The sequence below is a fragment of the Cynocephalus volans genome, chromosome 3 (genome assembly GCF_027409185.1).
Source record: "Cynocephalus volans isolate mCynVol1 chromosome 3, mCynVol1.pri, whole genome shotgun sequence".
Classification (NCBI taxonomy): Eukaryota; Metazoa; Chordata; class Mammalia; order Dermoptera; family Cynocephalidae; genus Cynocephalus; species Cynocephalus volans.
The window spans coordinates 95,298,773-95,313,794 of record NC_084462.1 but is presented as its reverse complement, the minus strand read 5'-3'; the positions used below and the strand labels follow the sequence as shown (position 1 = coordinate 95,313,794).

General features: G+C 50.2%; 1 protein-coding gene across 1 annotated transcript in view; it reads right to left on the bottom strand.

Moving 5' to 3' along the window:
* PLA2G4E (phospholipase A2 group IVE) overlaps positions 1 to 15,022 on the bottom strand; it is a 57,419-nt gene that overhangs the window by 12,944 nt on the left and 29,453 nt on the right. Inside the window, exons 2-11 of the mRNA XM_063090066.1 lie at positions 14,320 to 14,392; positions 9,773 to 9,909; positions 7,863 to 7,994; positions 6,773 to 6,813; positions 5,141 to 5,183; positions 4,245 to 4,308; positions 3,278 to 3,438; positions 3,101 to 3,187; positions 2,664 to 2,701; positions 575 to 710 (exon numbers count right to left, since the gene is read on the bottom strand). Of these exons, the coding sequence (XP_062946136.1) occupies positions 575 to 710; positions 2,664 to 2,701; positions 3,101 to 3,187; positions 3,278 to 3,438; positions 4,245 to 4,308; positions 5,141 to 5,183; positions 6,773 to 6,813; positions 7,863 to 7,994; positions 9,773 to 9,909; positions 14,320 to 14,392 (912 nt within the window). The remainder of the gene's footprint in view (positions 1 to 574; positions 711 to 2,663; positions 2,702 to 3,100; positions 3,188 to 3,277; positions 3,439 to 4,244; positions 4,309 to 5,140; positions 5,184 to 6,772; positions 6,814 to 7,862; positions 7,995 to 9,772; positions 9,910 to 14,319; positions 14,393 to 15,022) is intronic.

Here is a 15,022-nt window from a genome sequence, read left to right as displayed (position 1 = left end):
GTAGGTGCTTCTCTCCAGCTCCCTACTGCTGTTATTTCTGGGGATGTGTTTACGTGTGTGTATTTGAGAGAAGAGAGAATTGAAGAATGAAGGACCTAAGCCTTTTGTGTGTTTTTTTTTGCTGCCGGCTGGTATGAGGACCCCAACCCATGACCTTGGTGTTATAAGGTTGTGCTCTAACCAACTGAGCTAACCAGCCAGCCCACCTAAGCCTTTTGAGTGGAGGTGTGGGGTGTCAGAGGCAATGGAGCTGGAAATATTTTTCTGGCTGGGGTGAGGAGGTCATTTTGTCCCTGGGTAAGTAAGACATCAATTTGTCACCTCAGGATCTGTCAGTGCATGGGACAAGCAGCTGGAACCCCTTCCTTTCTCTCTCTTCCCCTCCCCTTGTGAATACACAACCCCAAATCACATCCAGCACGACCCTCATCCAGGAACCTGGTACCTTAGCAGTAAGAGGTGGTGCCGAGGCTGTCTGAGGCAGGGAAGGGCCTGGGGTAGCACACTGTGTTGGAAGGACCAGCTCGTCTCAGAGTAGGCCCTGAGCCCAGGCTGAGGATCTCTGCTGACCCACCTCATCCTCCTGCAGGTCCTTCTCCAGCTGCAGGACCTGCTTCAGTGCCTCTGCCACCACCACCTTCCGCTTCTGCAGGAACTCCAGCTCTGCTGGGCACAGGCTGAAGCCCAGCCGCACGTCCAGTGGCTCGGAGCTGCGGAGAGAGAAGGCCCTGGCTGAGTGGGCCTGCAGGCTTCACCACCATGGAGCAGATGTGGCTTTATGGTCAGCTGGACCGGACCTAGGCTTGAGCCCCAGTACTGCCATGTACCACTTCAGTGACCTTGGGCCTCTGCTTTCTCATCTGTAAAATGGGGCTAATTGTGCTTAACTCCAGCACTGTCTCCAGCACTTAATGAGATAGCAAATGTAAAGACCCCAAAGTCTGAGCTGGCACCCCGTAAATCAGTACTCAACAAAAGATAACTGTTGGTACTTGTATTGAGGACTCATTGAACCCTCTGCCTCCTCAGCAAGATCTGGAAAGTCCAGAACAGCTTTCTCCAGGTGCCTTCTATAGCTCAAGGCCAGAGGCCAGACATCAGTGACAATAGATTTCCTGAGATCCTTTTGTCAAATCCCACTGGACAAGGCTCTACAGTATGAATTCTTTTGAGCTAGATAAACAAGCTCCCTGTCCCTATGGAGCTCAGATTCTTTATTAAGTTCTTCCTGCTCCTAGAATAATAATCCTCCTATGTGTTTGTGCAGTTGACAAAAAACCTTCATATCCCTGATCTCACTGTGTCATCCCCACAATTCTACAAGGCAGGTGGGGCAGGAGCTGCTATGACATGCCCAGTCCTTGCCCTCTTTTCATCACTTCCCTACCCTGAACAAGTCTAGACTCCTGGCCTGGTATCCAAAACCCTTCCTGACCTGTCCAAGCTCACCTCAAGCTCCTTCCTGGAAGGGGCCAGTCAGTCTCACAGAACTCCCAGGAGTAGACCAGCTTCTGAGCTTTTGTGCAGGCCCTTGCCTTCACCAGAAGCATCCTCTCTTTTGTCCACCTACATCTCTCCATCCTCTAAGGCCTACCTCCTTAGTGACTCCAGATGAATGGACCTTGACAATTTCTGACCTGAGTCTTGGCTCATTAACAAAGTCACATTTCCTGGAAGGCAGGGCCTGGGAACTCTCCCTTCGTGTCTCCTCCATGTCTGGCACAGGACTGCAGACACAGCTGCAAGGAAATCACTCTTTTCTTGTCCTCAACCAGGAATAAATGATAAAAACAACAATAATAACAGTAACAGTTGATGTTTGCTGATTGTCCCACTTGCCAGACAGATTACTGAGTGCTTTACATGTGCTATCTCATGGGACCCTCGAAGCAATCCAATGATGCACAGTATTCTTGTTATTGCTTCCAATTTATAGATGAGGAAAACTGAGACTTAGGGAGGTTAAGTAACTTGTCCAAGGACGAATAGCTAATCAAGCTGTAAGTAGGGATTATGGTCACTTGATTTTCAATAAGGATGTCAAGACAATTCAGTGGGGGGAAAGAATAGTCTTTTTAATGAATGGTGCTGGGACAACCGGATATCTACATGCAAGAGAATGAAGTTGGACCCCTATTTCACACTGTATATAAAAATGAACTAAAAATTGATCATAGATCTAAATGTGAGAGCTAAAACTATAAAAGTCTTAGAAGAGAACATGGGAGTAAATCTTCATGACCTTGGATTAGGCAACCTTTTGTTAGCTTTGACACCAAAAGCACAAGTGACAAAAGAAAAAATAAATAGACTTCCTCAAAATTAAAAATCTTTGACTTCAAAGAATATTATCAAGAATGTGAAAAGACAACCTACAGAATAGGGGGAAATATTTACAAATCATATGACAAAGGATTGTATTCAGAATATACGAAGAACTCTTACAACTTAACAATAAAAAGACAAATAACCCATTAAAAAGTGGGCAAAGGATTTGAAGAGACATGTCTCTAAGGAAGATGTACAAATGGCCAATGAGCCCATGAAAAGATGCTCAATGTCATTAGCCATCAGGGAAATGCAGATTGAAACCACAATGAATACCATTTCCCTCCCGCTGGTGTGACCAGGTTAGAGGGAAGGACAGAAAGAGGGTACTTTACCAGGGTGTAGACTTCATGTGTAATTCATAATTCTTGCCCTGGGGAGCGAAGATGAAAAGCTTGTCAGGCATGATAATGCAGAGCCGAGTGATCAAGCCCAAAGAAGTGGAGACCCTCCACACTGTCCACCCTTAACTTGACTGAGCACACACGCGTGCTTGCACACACATACGCACACGAGCACACGTGCGTGCACGCATCATCCCCACGTCCTGCTTCTGGGCATGATCTTCCCCACCAGCTTCAGCTTGGCCTGCACACACTCTCTGTGGATCCACACTGTGGCTCATCAGTCTCCTACCCCATAAAATTCCTCCATTCCGCCTGAAACCCCACGAGTCACCTTCCCCCACGTGTCCCCAGGCTCTCCCCATCTCCCTGCCACAGGAGCTCCAGTCTAAGCTGCTCACGGGCCACTTCCCAGACCCAGGCCTCACCACATGCAGGGTCAACTCCTGGTCATTGGAAAGGCAGTCGAGAGGCTGGCAGACAGGGTCATTCTTGTGTGCGCTGCAGCAGCAGAGCTGGAAGGATGGGCAAGTTCTGTGAGTGGGGTGAGGGGCTCTCTGGCAGTCCCCGCCTGCCCAAGTCCCCCCACTGCAGCCGCCTTGTACCGCATAGCTCCAGCGACTCTTGGGGGTTTGCATGTGTAGCCGGGGCTGGAAGTACTTGGGGTAGTGGAAGCAGGCAGGGTTTGGGCACCAGGGCTCCGGGCAGGGTGAGACACGCTGGGTGTTCTCAAAGGACTCGCTCACTGTCACCAAGAGGTCCTTCACTGGGAGAGAGGACAAGAGGGTGAGACCCCCAGGAAGCCTCTCCCTCCTCACCCCCGACTAGGCACAGCAAAAAGCCCATCTGGATGCACCCAGGAGGGGTTTAGAATCAGCTGGGGCACTGGTTAAAATGCCCCAGAGATTCACATTCTGTAGGGTGGGGTGGGAATCTGCATTTTAACAAGGCTTGTGGGTGATGCTGACAATGAGGTCCCCAGAAAACCCTTTGAGTCGCTGCGCAAGACCTCAGGACTCGTCCTCCTTGGTTCTGCTTTTCCAGAAGATTCCCCCAAGTCACTGGCCCATGGCAGAGGAAGAAGGCTGTCATCATACTGTCAGTTGGGGGTGAAGGCCTCTTCCTCCTTCCCTCCCTCCCTCCCCTGTGTCCTCTCTTAGGGCAAGGCTGGAAGCCCTGTGTGGGCAGGATCGGGGGAGTGAGAGGGGAGTGGGGAATCTGGTATTTGTGGGTCTCCTAGGTCCCTGCCAGCTGTAAACTGCTAGGACTCTGTGGATGGTGGTCTGGCTAGAGGAAGGGGCAGAGTTAGAGGGGCCCTGAGCATTGTCGGTGTAGGACACTCATCAGGCCTGGGGAACTCCAAGGGTCATGTGGGTGCCAGGAAGACCATTCCCTTTATAGAGCAGGCTAGGGAGGAAAGGGGTTCTTGACCCCCTAGGGTGAGATGATTCTGAGGGGTTCCTGCCAAATTTTGGTTCCCCTGAGGCCAGGGAAGTCTGGGTCGAGTCTGAGGGTGACAGGGTTTGGAAGCAGCACTCCCTCCTTCCCCAGCAGGCAGAGGACAAAACTCACTTTTCTCACTCTTCCTCCGCCTCCTCAATTCTGCATGAACCTCCAGACAGGAGACTTGTCGAGACTATAACAAAGCAAGGGAGGGTCACCGAGACTGAGCACAAGCCACCTCCTTGCTTGTCCAGGCCGAAGAGAGGAGATGAAGGATGAGAGGATGCATTCAGTGTGGGCCTGACTCTGGGCTGACGCTGGGAACACTGGGTGCACTGACTACGTGTTCTGAATCCAATCTAGGCATGGCTTCTCACTTAGACACAGGATATTTGAAAATGAAGCTGTCCTGTAAACTCTAGGATGCACGCCCACGGTTTACTAGGGGCCATGTTCCCAGGTGCAGGTCAGAGATCCAACCTGAGAGAATGTTAAGCTCTGGGCTTTGACAGTGAGAACTTCCAACCAAACAGCTTTCTCAAGAAGCAGAGGCAGGTCAAATGCTTTTGCTACAAATTCCCAAAGACTCTGATTTTTGAGGGAGAGGTTTCCTTGAACCCTGGGGCATTGGATGCATTTAATTAAAATAGCTGTACAAACAGCTGAATTATGAAAAAAATTTAGTACTGAAATTGTGTCTGTAGAGGTATTGGGGCTGTGGGGGACAGGACCAGGATTGAGTCTGGAAGGAGGCTACCTTAAGTGGGTGCTTTTATTGGGGAGATTCCCAAGAGGAGGCGTCATACTTGTGCAATATTGGTTGCTGGGCCAGGGCGATGTCCCAGTTATTCCACCCCCACCCTGCCTGTACCCCATTTGGCTGGCCTCATGTAGTCTGACTCCTACTGGGCTCAGGATGGGACAAGGACCCAAACTGGGCCCAGTGTTCTCTCCCTTGGTCATTCCCCTGAGAGCAGCAGCCAGATGTGGCCTCTGGAGCTACAGGAACCCAGAAGGACAGTTACCACCAGCACGCCATTGGTGATGAGAGTCTCAGGTGGACAGGGACTGAAAGACAAAAGGGGTACTCCTGGTCAGTCTAATCTTTGTGGATTGATTTCTCATAAAGGTGACCAAGAGTATAAGTAGAGCTGATAGTAAAACAGCAGAGCCTTCTTTGTTCTCATGGAAAGTATTGGCTTAAGAAACAGATTTGTAGGTTGTTAAGGAGGAAACTGGCATACATTTTAAATAGAATTCCCAGAATAAAATAGATTTATAGGTTAGGAGTAGTGGAGTTCCATTTTTAAAAAAGGATGACTGTTCTTTATGCCCAAACAGATGCGACTGCAGGGAGTTAGGGGGATGAGCAGGCTGCAAGCAATGGCTGCAGCCCACTGGTGAGAGCAGGCGCAAACTTTCCTGGCAGTAGTAAAGACCCATTCTCTACTCTGTGTTTTGTTTAATTTAAGCATATAACAGATAGTTCTGACCCAGCCAGAGAGGGGTCTGGTGAACGTTAAATGTCTCGGTGTTGCAAAGTTGAGAATATAAGCCTTCAAGGTTTCAATAAGCTTGGGGGAGTCCACAGCCTCCCTCATCAAAATTAAGCCCAAGTTAATTATTTCTTCAGATCAAGTCACAGAATTACCAATTTTTACATATTTCATTTTGCAAGCCACTTTCTAATTCAGCCAAGGAATCCTGCCCTACACCCCCAAAAGTCCTGCCAAACCAGGAATTGGAGGAGAGAACCCAGATTTTCTTCAAGGTGAAATAAAGTTGATTTTAATTTGCCAACCAGCTGTTGATGGGAAATAAATTCCCTGAAATAGATCCCCAGGAGCCCCTGCGGACCTGCCCCTGTCCTTCCCACATGGGAAGTTGCCTCTCCACCTCTCTCTGTCCCTAAGATCCCCTAGGCAGTGGAATGTGACAGTCCCTCTTGTCCTATCTCATGCCTTGCATCCTCCCCCTGTGCCCTGCCAGGGTCAAGAAGAGTGGAGGAGTAGGCTGCCAGTCACCAGGCACACTGCCCATCGTGGAGCAGGGCTTGTCCCCCCAGGGCAGTGTGTCTCTTCCCTTCCTTCCTGCTCTCTGTCCTCTTCTTCCCTCCCCCAGCTCTGTGAGTCCCAGCATAGTCATACCTCCAAGACCCTAGCTCATTTTCCTGTTGGAAAATGATTGGAAACAACTCTACACATTGGTTATATGGTTCCAGAGTTGGCTGCAGAAGGGGACAGCCTCTGCTTTAGGCCAAGGTTTGGGAGTGTTTGTTCTAACAGCTCTGGGTCAAGGGGGAGACCCCTTGGTCCTGACCTCTTTCTCAGCTGGGCCTCAATAAGGACCCCATCACCATGGTGGCAGGTGTTTTTCCTAGAGACCACCCTCAGAAATGCAGGGGGACTGAGGCAGGCTATTTGGCCAGAGTACCAGATCTTTAAAGCAACACTGACGTCAGCAGAACTGGATGAGCAGAGGTGGGGCCCAGGCACCTACACTATTTGGAAGATCCCAAGTGATTCTGATCCACAGTGAGGAGTCCGGGGTTAGGGCCAGGGCTGAGGCTGGAAGACCTGGCTCTGAAATGCTTATTCCCAGAAGCCACTCGAAGGTCAGGACCGTGGCAGAGCCTAGGGGTGCTGGGGCCTACTCACCTCTCCTCCAGCAGAAACTCCACCTCCAGCTCTTCCATGCCCTGGCAGGAGAGGAAGAGAAGGAGTCTGTGGGCTGGGTCTGCACATCTCTGCTGACCAGGACCCTGGGCTGCCCCAGGAGCCCCTGTGGACCTGTCCCTGTCCTTCCCACATGGCTACTCTGCTGCCATGGAGTGGGGCAGCTGCTCCCAGCTCTTGTTTCCTCTCTGTCTCTCTCTGTCCCCAAGTCTAGACATCAGGAACATCACTGACACCCCAGGGGAGGGCAGGGTATGGAGTTGACCCCCAGGCCCCGCATGTGAACTTCTCTGCCCCAGACATTTCCTTTTCATTTCTGACCCCAGCTTCCCGCAGCTCTCCTGCCTTCCCAAGGGCTTGGTGCCTGGGGCAGGGCAGCACTGAGACAGCGCCTCCAGAAGCCCAACTCTGAGGGGGACAGGCTTCTTCCCTCTCACCCTTTCCTTCACTTCTCTTGTTGTGTAACTTGAGGCAAGCCATGACCTCTCTGGACCTCAGTTATCCCCCTGGAGTGTAAACTAGGTGAGGGCAGGGATGCTTGCTCCCTGATGTGTCCACAGTGCCTAGAACAGCGCCTGGCCCACAGCAGGCACGCAAGTATTTGCTGAATGATTGATGGCATCTATACCATCCCATCCTGTCCTCTCCAGCCCTGACTTTCTCTGATTTGCAGACTTGCCCCCGTTTGCCCCCATCTGTCCTCTGTTCCCTGGGGCCATCCCAGAAACAGGATGAGGGAAGAAAAGGGGAAAGGGAACCAATGCTTACTACATCTCCATTTTGTACTGTGAACACTGATAGATGCCTTAACTATGCTCTCATTCAAGCCTCATGACAACCCCTTGTGGTAGGTAGTATTACCACCATTGTGTAGACAAGGAACGGAAACTCAGAGCAAAGTCATTTCCACGAGGTCATGTGGCTAGAAGGCACTAGTGCTGGGATTTGAACCAGCAGCACCATCCCTTCCAACTGGCCGTGGACACAGAGGGGAGCGGTGGAATGGCGTTGTGGGAATGAACAGCTGCTCCTCAGGATGCAGGAGGCGGAGGGCCAGGGTTGCCACACACACCTCTGGGTTGAGTGGGAACTTCACATGGGTTTTCTTTCGGAAGCAGAGCTTGGTAAGGTCATAGAGAACTGTCAAGAGATGGTCATCTGGTGTCACTGTGTCTTCATCACAGACGCTCAGCTCTAGCACGTTCTAGGGGAGAAGAGAGGGAGTGAGTCTGGTTACCATGGCTGCACTGACCATTCCCTGGATGAGGGCCTGGTCTCAGATCTAGCAAGGAGGTAGATCTGAGAGATGGGGACAGCTCAGAGGTCCTTGCTGAGGCATGAGAGACATTTGCAGGGAAAGGAATTAAGGGAGGAAAGTGTCTATTCTCTCCTTTCCAACTCCCTGATGACTTCCCGCCCCTCTGCTCTGACTCTCCTCCTGGACAAGTTTGCCCTTTTACAAGCTTGGCAGAGGCCTGTTATGTGTGGAGGGATATCACTTCACCTGAGGGAAGGATGGAAGGGGCAGAGCAAGCAAGACCCCTGCTAAGATATAGAATGTGCCCAGCATTGGGCCCTTGAGACTGAACACAGCCCTGTTGGTGCTAGAAAACCCAGATCAGAGAAGCTAACATCTTAACACGCCAGGGGAGTGATGATGTTCTGATATTTGGTGGGGTTGGGGTGAAGTGTGTGAACTCTATCCTTTGACTCATCAGCCCCTAATGAGGTCTCATGGATGGTTCTAAAGCAGCATGTCAAGAGTCAAGCAGCTACCCTGTCATCTGGCTGAACTCTAAGGTCAACTGTCTCAGATGACCTAGACTAGTCTCTGAGGCCTCTTGTTTCAAGAATCCTGGGAGATGAGGATTTGGACTGGATTTGTGTCTGAGGTCCATATCTAGTGGACATAAGGTGTTTCTGGGGTTTCCCAACTGGATGAGATCTGCTGATCCTGTAATTATTAGAAACCCAAGCATGTTCCAGGAACAACCCAGCAGCCCCACAATCTTTAAGAAAAAAGGAAGCCCAAATTCTAATTTCAAGATGGCAGACTGAGCATACACCAAAATCCTGCTCCCTCACCAAACCCATATATGATAGAAAAGGTATTTTTAAAATAATAGATAAAAAGCCCTTCTTTCTTTTTTTTTTTTTTTTTTTTGGTGGCTGGCTTGTATGGTGATCCAGACCCTTGATCTTGGTGTTATAACACCACACTCTAGCCAACTGGGCTAATCGGCCAGCCTGGAAAGCCCTTCTTGAAAACAAAAAGGTCTCTTTGTGAATCAGAATGGAGAAGCATCCCTAAAGCATGGAGGTAGTAAGTTGGAGCTGTCAAGCCTCAAGTGCCTCAAGACTGGGATTGATGCCTCCATGATGAAGACAAATTTGTCTTAAGGGCTCTCTGCTGAGGCTGTCACAACTCAGCATGCTCAAGGGAGAATTCTTCCACGGGAGATGTGAACTCAACTTAGACTCACCATGTATTTGAAGACAACCGACACCATGAAACAACAACTCAACAGATGAAAGAACACACGCCCAAGGAAATAGAAATAATAAAGCAATCTGAAAGGATTTAAGAGAGAGAAGACTCTCTGGCTGGAATTAATCTGGCCTTGGACCTAGTGTATAGAATGTCTCTTCCCCTCTATGTATTGCCCTTAGAGCATGCTTTTGAAGGTACTGGAAATACAATCTGTTTTTGGGCAACAGACTCCATGTTCCAGCAGTAATTAGATAGAAGGATAAAAGATACCAGAAAGAAGGTAGAAGGTAAATAGACTCAGACAGGGACAAATAAGAGACAGGAATAAGGAAGTTGTGGGTGAGTGGGAAGACAGGTTGGTAGGACAAGAAGTAGGTAGACAGAATAATAAACAGGCATAAGAAGGACACATGAGTAAAGAGAAGAACAGGCAGGTGAGAGGGGAATAGAAATGCAGGCAGGGCAGAAAGGTGTGTTCCGCTGTGTCTCACCTTCACCTGGGTCTGGATCTGGAAGGTGAAGTTTTCATTCCACTCTGGATTTGGGCAGTTGGAGATAGTTCTAGTCCTTAGCTTCTTCTGAGAGGCAGTGGGTAGCCAGAGGCTCACAAAGCAGTCTGTCTGGCTCACTGTCCAGGGAAGACAAGGGTGGAAGGGAAGGATGAGGAATCAGCCCAGGTTCAGAGAGGAGAGAGCATGGAGTCAAAGGTGACTTCAGGCAAGTCTCTTCCAGAGCAAGGCTTCATCTCAGCTCCAGGTTCTCTCCTGACTCATGGGTTTAACCCTCCAGAGATCTTTGTCCCAGAACCCTGAGAAGGTCATAGACTGCAGGCTAGAGGTTTCACAGGGGGGATGCAGGTCCCACTGACCATTCTCATGGATACAGATGGCCTTTGGTTCTTATCAGAAGCACCTGATCTCTGAGCAAACACCTGCTGGTTTGGGACAAGGTATAAGCATACAGATTTCCCTCTGCTAGGGGAAGATCTGGATGACCAGCTCCAGAGCATCCAGTTTAGTTTTTGCCTTAGTTCAGGGCATCAGGGAAATCAAATAGGGCCAAGATACTCCTCTGAGCTAAGGAGAAGTGAGGATGAGAAGGGAACACAGTCTGCTGTGAGTCAGCCAAGAAGGGCCCTGATGGGCTTAGGTGGAACAAGCCATTCAGCAAGATCTAGGAGCAGGGACCACCATCTCCATATGGCTCATGCATCAACTGCACCCAGCCAGGCTCTTCATACCTATCCTGGTCTCCCAGAATGAAGTTTATAACCTAAGAAACCCTCACATCTACGGCTAAGTACTTTTAAAATTTTAAATGAATAACCCAGGTGTAATGTTGCTGGATGTGCTCTAGAGAAGAGACAAAGGCTTTGACCCCAATAAGCTCTCCCCAAATGGAGGAAGGCCTCTTAAATCCTCTGGTTGCAGCAGCAGAAGGGAAAGGGTGAAAAATAACAGCCCAGACTGGCTCCCGCTCTCCACCCTACCTAGGAGGAGGGAGGAAGAAGTGTCCTGACTGTATTTGTCACTCTCCTGGCAACCTTCTGGGGTCAGTCCCAGCGTGTACACCAGATACGTAGAAAATGGTAAAAGCCAACACAGTTTCCAGTGTCAGAGAGTCCTCCAAATGGAAAACTGGTATGAGGATAGGAGTTCTGTACCAGTAGGACTGATCCAAGCTATTGATAATTATTATTAATAATTGCTAATGAGAGTGGAAGCAGTGTTGTCCCCTGGGACTGACTTAGTCCTGCATTGTCATTACACTGAAAGCTTTATCAGAGGAAGTGAGCATGGTGTGCGTCATACATGTTCCTGGCCTCTGATTTCACCCCTGACGTCTGATTAATCTTTGAGGGCTCACCATTCAGTGAGTTGGAATTCACATCCGTCCTCCCATTAAATGAAGGTGAGATGACACAACCTTTAGATGTCATAATGATCATTTAATCCAGGCAAAAAGAATAACCAAAACCAACAGAATCAAAAGAAGATGCTGACCTCATCATCCCCGCCCATCCCCTCCATGCCCAACCTGCTCCTCCTCATCAACTCAGGTGTCCAGGCCAGAAACCAAGCATTGCCCTTGACTCTCACGTTGAACTGATTTAATTCTTGATATCTCTGGAGCCCGCTCACTTCTCCTCATCTGCACTGCCACTGCCTTGGTGTGGGCCACTGTCATCTCTGAGCCAGTTCCCAAATGGGCTCCCTGTCTCTGGTCTTGCCCTACTCCAGTCTTTTCTCCCAGGAGAAGCGAGAGGGAGTTTTAGATATGACTGTGTCACTCCCTAGTTTAAGATCCTTTAAGGAGGAGTCCTAGCCACTCAGCGTGGCTGCCCCTGCCCAACTCCCCAGCCTCTGCCTCATCATTCCACCTGCCCTAACACCCCGCCCCTACCATGCCGCATGTGTGCACTCACACTCACATGCTCCCATGTGCACACACATGCACTTACACGAACACACACACTCACACTCACAGGCTAGACTCCAACCAAACCCAACCACTCAGGTCTCTAAAAGTGTCACGCTGTCTTGTCTTCAGGCCTCTGCATGTGCCATTCCTACCGCCTGGAGCAGCCTTTTCTTCTACTTTCACCACCCTTCTCCCGGCTAGCCTCTTCAGGCTTCAGAAGGAAACTCCTCTGGAAGCCTTCCCTGAGTGCCCAAGTCTGGTCCAGGTGTCCGCTGCCCAGAGTCCTCTGTTCCTCTCCTGCGGAGCACCCACTACACTGCACTGCAATGGCAAATCCACTCATCTGTCTCTATCACTGTGAATACCATGAGGGCCCGGAGACGGAGTGTCTCTAGCCCTTGGAACATAGTAAGCACTCACTAGATAGCTGTTGAATAAATGATGAATGGAAAAACCCAACTTCTTGCTGTAGGGCCATATCAGTACCCAAGAAATTCTGGACTGCGTGACTGCAGATGTAAGTAAGCAGGTCAGCGCATTTAATTGTTCTGCTGATATGGAGACTCACCAGGGACCTGCTCAGCCTTCTTGGGCCCCTCCCTTGGCTTTTCCTGGACACTGAATCCTCCTCCTGGGCCTGGAACATTCTCCTCAGGTCTGCCTCGTGTGTGCTGGGAGCCTGCAGGCAGGGAGTAATCAAATCTCCACCTGCTGGCCCTGTAACTCTTGCTCAGCACACATGATTCAGTGGACCCTGTGAAGGCACTTTTCCCCCTAAAATCACTTTCCTATTGTCAGTCCCTGCCTAAAATTCTTCCCTTAAACCTATTACATAAAATTTCAGTATTTTTGGCCTAAGGCTGAAATCTCTAGTTAAGATAAAAATACTCCTGGAAGAGATAAGATTGATCAGACACCCACACTCCAAGTATTTGTTTTCCTGTTCTTTTGCAGAGAGCTGTTTCTTTCCCCTACCCCACCAAAGTTTGAAATGAAGGAGAGTGTAGCCCAAGAAGGGGGTATTCCGAGGAGGGGGAGTGATGGAGGAAGGTCAACCAGGGCCCAGGTGACAACTTGGGGCAGGCACCATTAGCTGACAGTAAGGATAGTGACCATCGTGTTGGCAATGAAGAATGGTTAGGCAATGGTGACCCAGTTCTGAGAATTTCGTGACTACAGGGGATTTCCTAGTCATGGATAGTTTCCAATCCTTGTTCCTCATGGAGTGACAGATGGCTTGGTCATCTGAATTACATATCTCCTTTCCTAGATGTGGGTGGCAGAGATGACTCAATGATCTCTACAGATGTTGTCATCTCTTCAGAATGTTGTGATCTCTTCAGAATATTGTCACCCTAATACCTCTGTAGACACCTGCCTGACACCCCTTGGGGTGTTGGTTTGGGTTTTAATTTGTTTCCCTAAGTGATGACTGGGAGGTTTCTGGGGCCTGATTGTCTTTCAGTCCTGGACCTGGGCTGGGTGGAGCACTCTTTTAGTTATTGATGAGGGGGCCATCCCTGAATCTTTGTGTATTCACTGCCTTTCAGCCTCTTTGAAATCTTGGGAAACTTGGGCACAGGTTAAAGGACTAAATCAAAGAGTTGTTCATTAAGGATTCAAGTAAGAACGGAACAATTTGGGGCAAGAGTAACCCAGGACCTGACAGTCATCAGGAAAGGCTTAAACCTAACCCAGGGAAGGTAGAAACATAGCCGTGTTTACATGGAGTCCTGACATGATGGTTCCAGACACCATATCTGCCCTCCACCTTGTTCCTCAGGGGAGGACCGAGTACCCCCAAAGGGCAGCCTGTATGCCAAAGGGGCATGTGGGGAAGGGAAGTGGATGCTGGTGGAGCCAGACCACAGCCTGCTTCTCTGGCTGCCTGCCCCCACCCCATGACACCCCTGGCCTCTGGGTGACAATATGGCAGGAAGGAGAGAGGAAAAGGGCCCTGGACAACGGGACAGTCTGTGCATCAGGTGCGGACATGCAGAGTGAGAGTGTTCGGCCAGGGTGACTTGAGGGGCTGGGATGGATGCACCTCACGGGAGTCAGAGGAAGGTGAGTGCTGCTGTGGGCATATGGGAGCTGTGGTTATCCCCAAGGCAAGGGTGTAAATTGCCCAAGAGAGGATGGTGTGTCTGAGTGACCCACCATGGATGGCATGGGCAAGAAAGGCAGAAAGGAGGCCATGTCCTCGGCCCAGGGGACACTCACTGACTCCTTAGATCACTCACTGGTGGACTGGGAAAGCCCCAAGGAGCCTGAAAAGTCCCTGACCCTGTGGTTAGCCACTTGGCAGACAAAGGCCCAAACTCAATACTTGCTGGAACTGCTCGCACTGGCATGGCTCAGTCTGAACCCTGCTTGGTCCCTTTGCCATCTCTGGGACTGAAGTACAACCTGAGTATAGAACACACGCACGCACACACGCACGCACGCACGCACACACACATGCACACACGCATGCACGCATGCACACACGCATGCACACACACACGCACACACACGCGCACGAACACACGCACATGCATGACTATTTCTCCGGCCAGGGCCTCTCTCGATCTGGGCCCCATAAGCAGAGAAGAAGGTGAGAGAGGAGGATACTCACCCACATCAGCCTGCCGGACGTTTTTCATCCGGATGACCCTCACTGTCAGCAGGTGGCATGGAGACAGACCCTCCTGTGGATTGAGAGGACAGTGGACTCACTCTTCAAGCATCACCCCAAGACCATTGCCACTGGGGAGACTTTCCCACAGCCTCCCCAGACCTGTCCACTGCATTACAGGAACTTCCATGCTGTTTGGTCACTGTTTGCTCAGGCATCTGCCTTCTCTCCAGCCTGGAAGGCTCTGGAGGCTCCTGAGTGCCTGGGACCCTGTCTGGCTTTTCATCTCTACCTCCAGTACCTGCAGCATGCTGATATGTAGGGGTGCCAATAAATGTTTGTTAAACGAGTGGGTGGATGAATGAAGGGATGGATGGATGTTCTAGCCCTAACTAAGCACAGAGTGAACACTAACGGCAAGGGAGTGCTGAGGTGTCTCCACTCTCTTTTCTCCATTGAATCGTTTCTTATTGACACTTCCCTCCACCCACCCCACGCACGGAGAAGAATTTCCTTTGCCTACCCAAGATGGCAACTTGCTCAGGAGGCAAGCACATTGCGGCTCAGAGGGGCAAGGGACACTGATCAAGGTCGACAGGTACTCACTGGGAGTTTTCACGTCAGGTGCTCACCACCACTTTGCTCCAGCCCAGAACATTTGCATCTCCCTTGCCTGACAGGCTCCTTCCCCAGGGCACCCTCC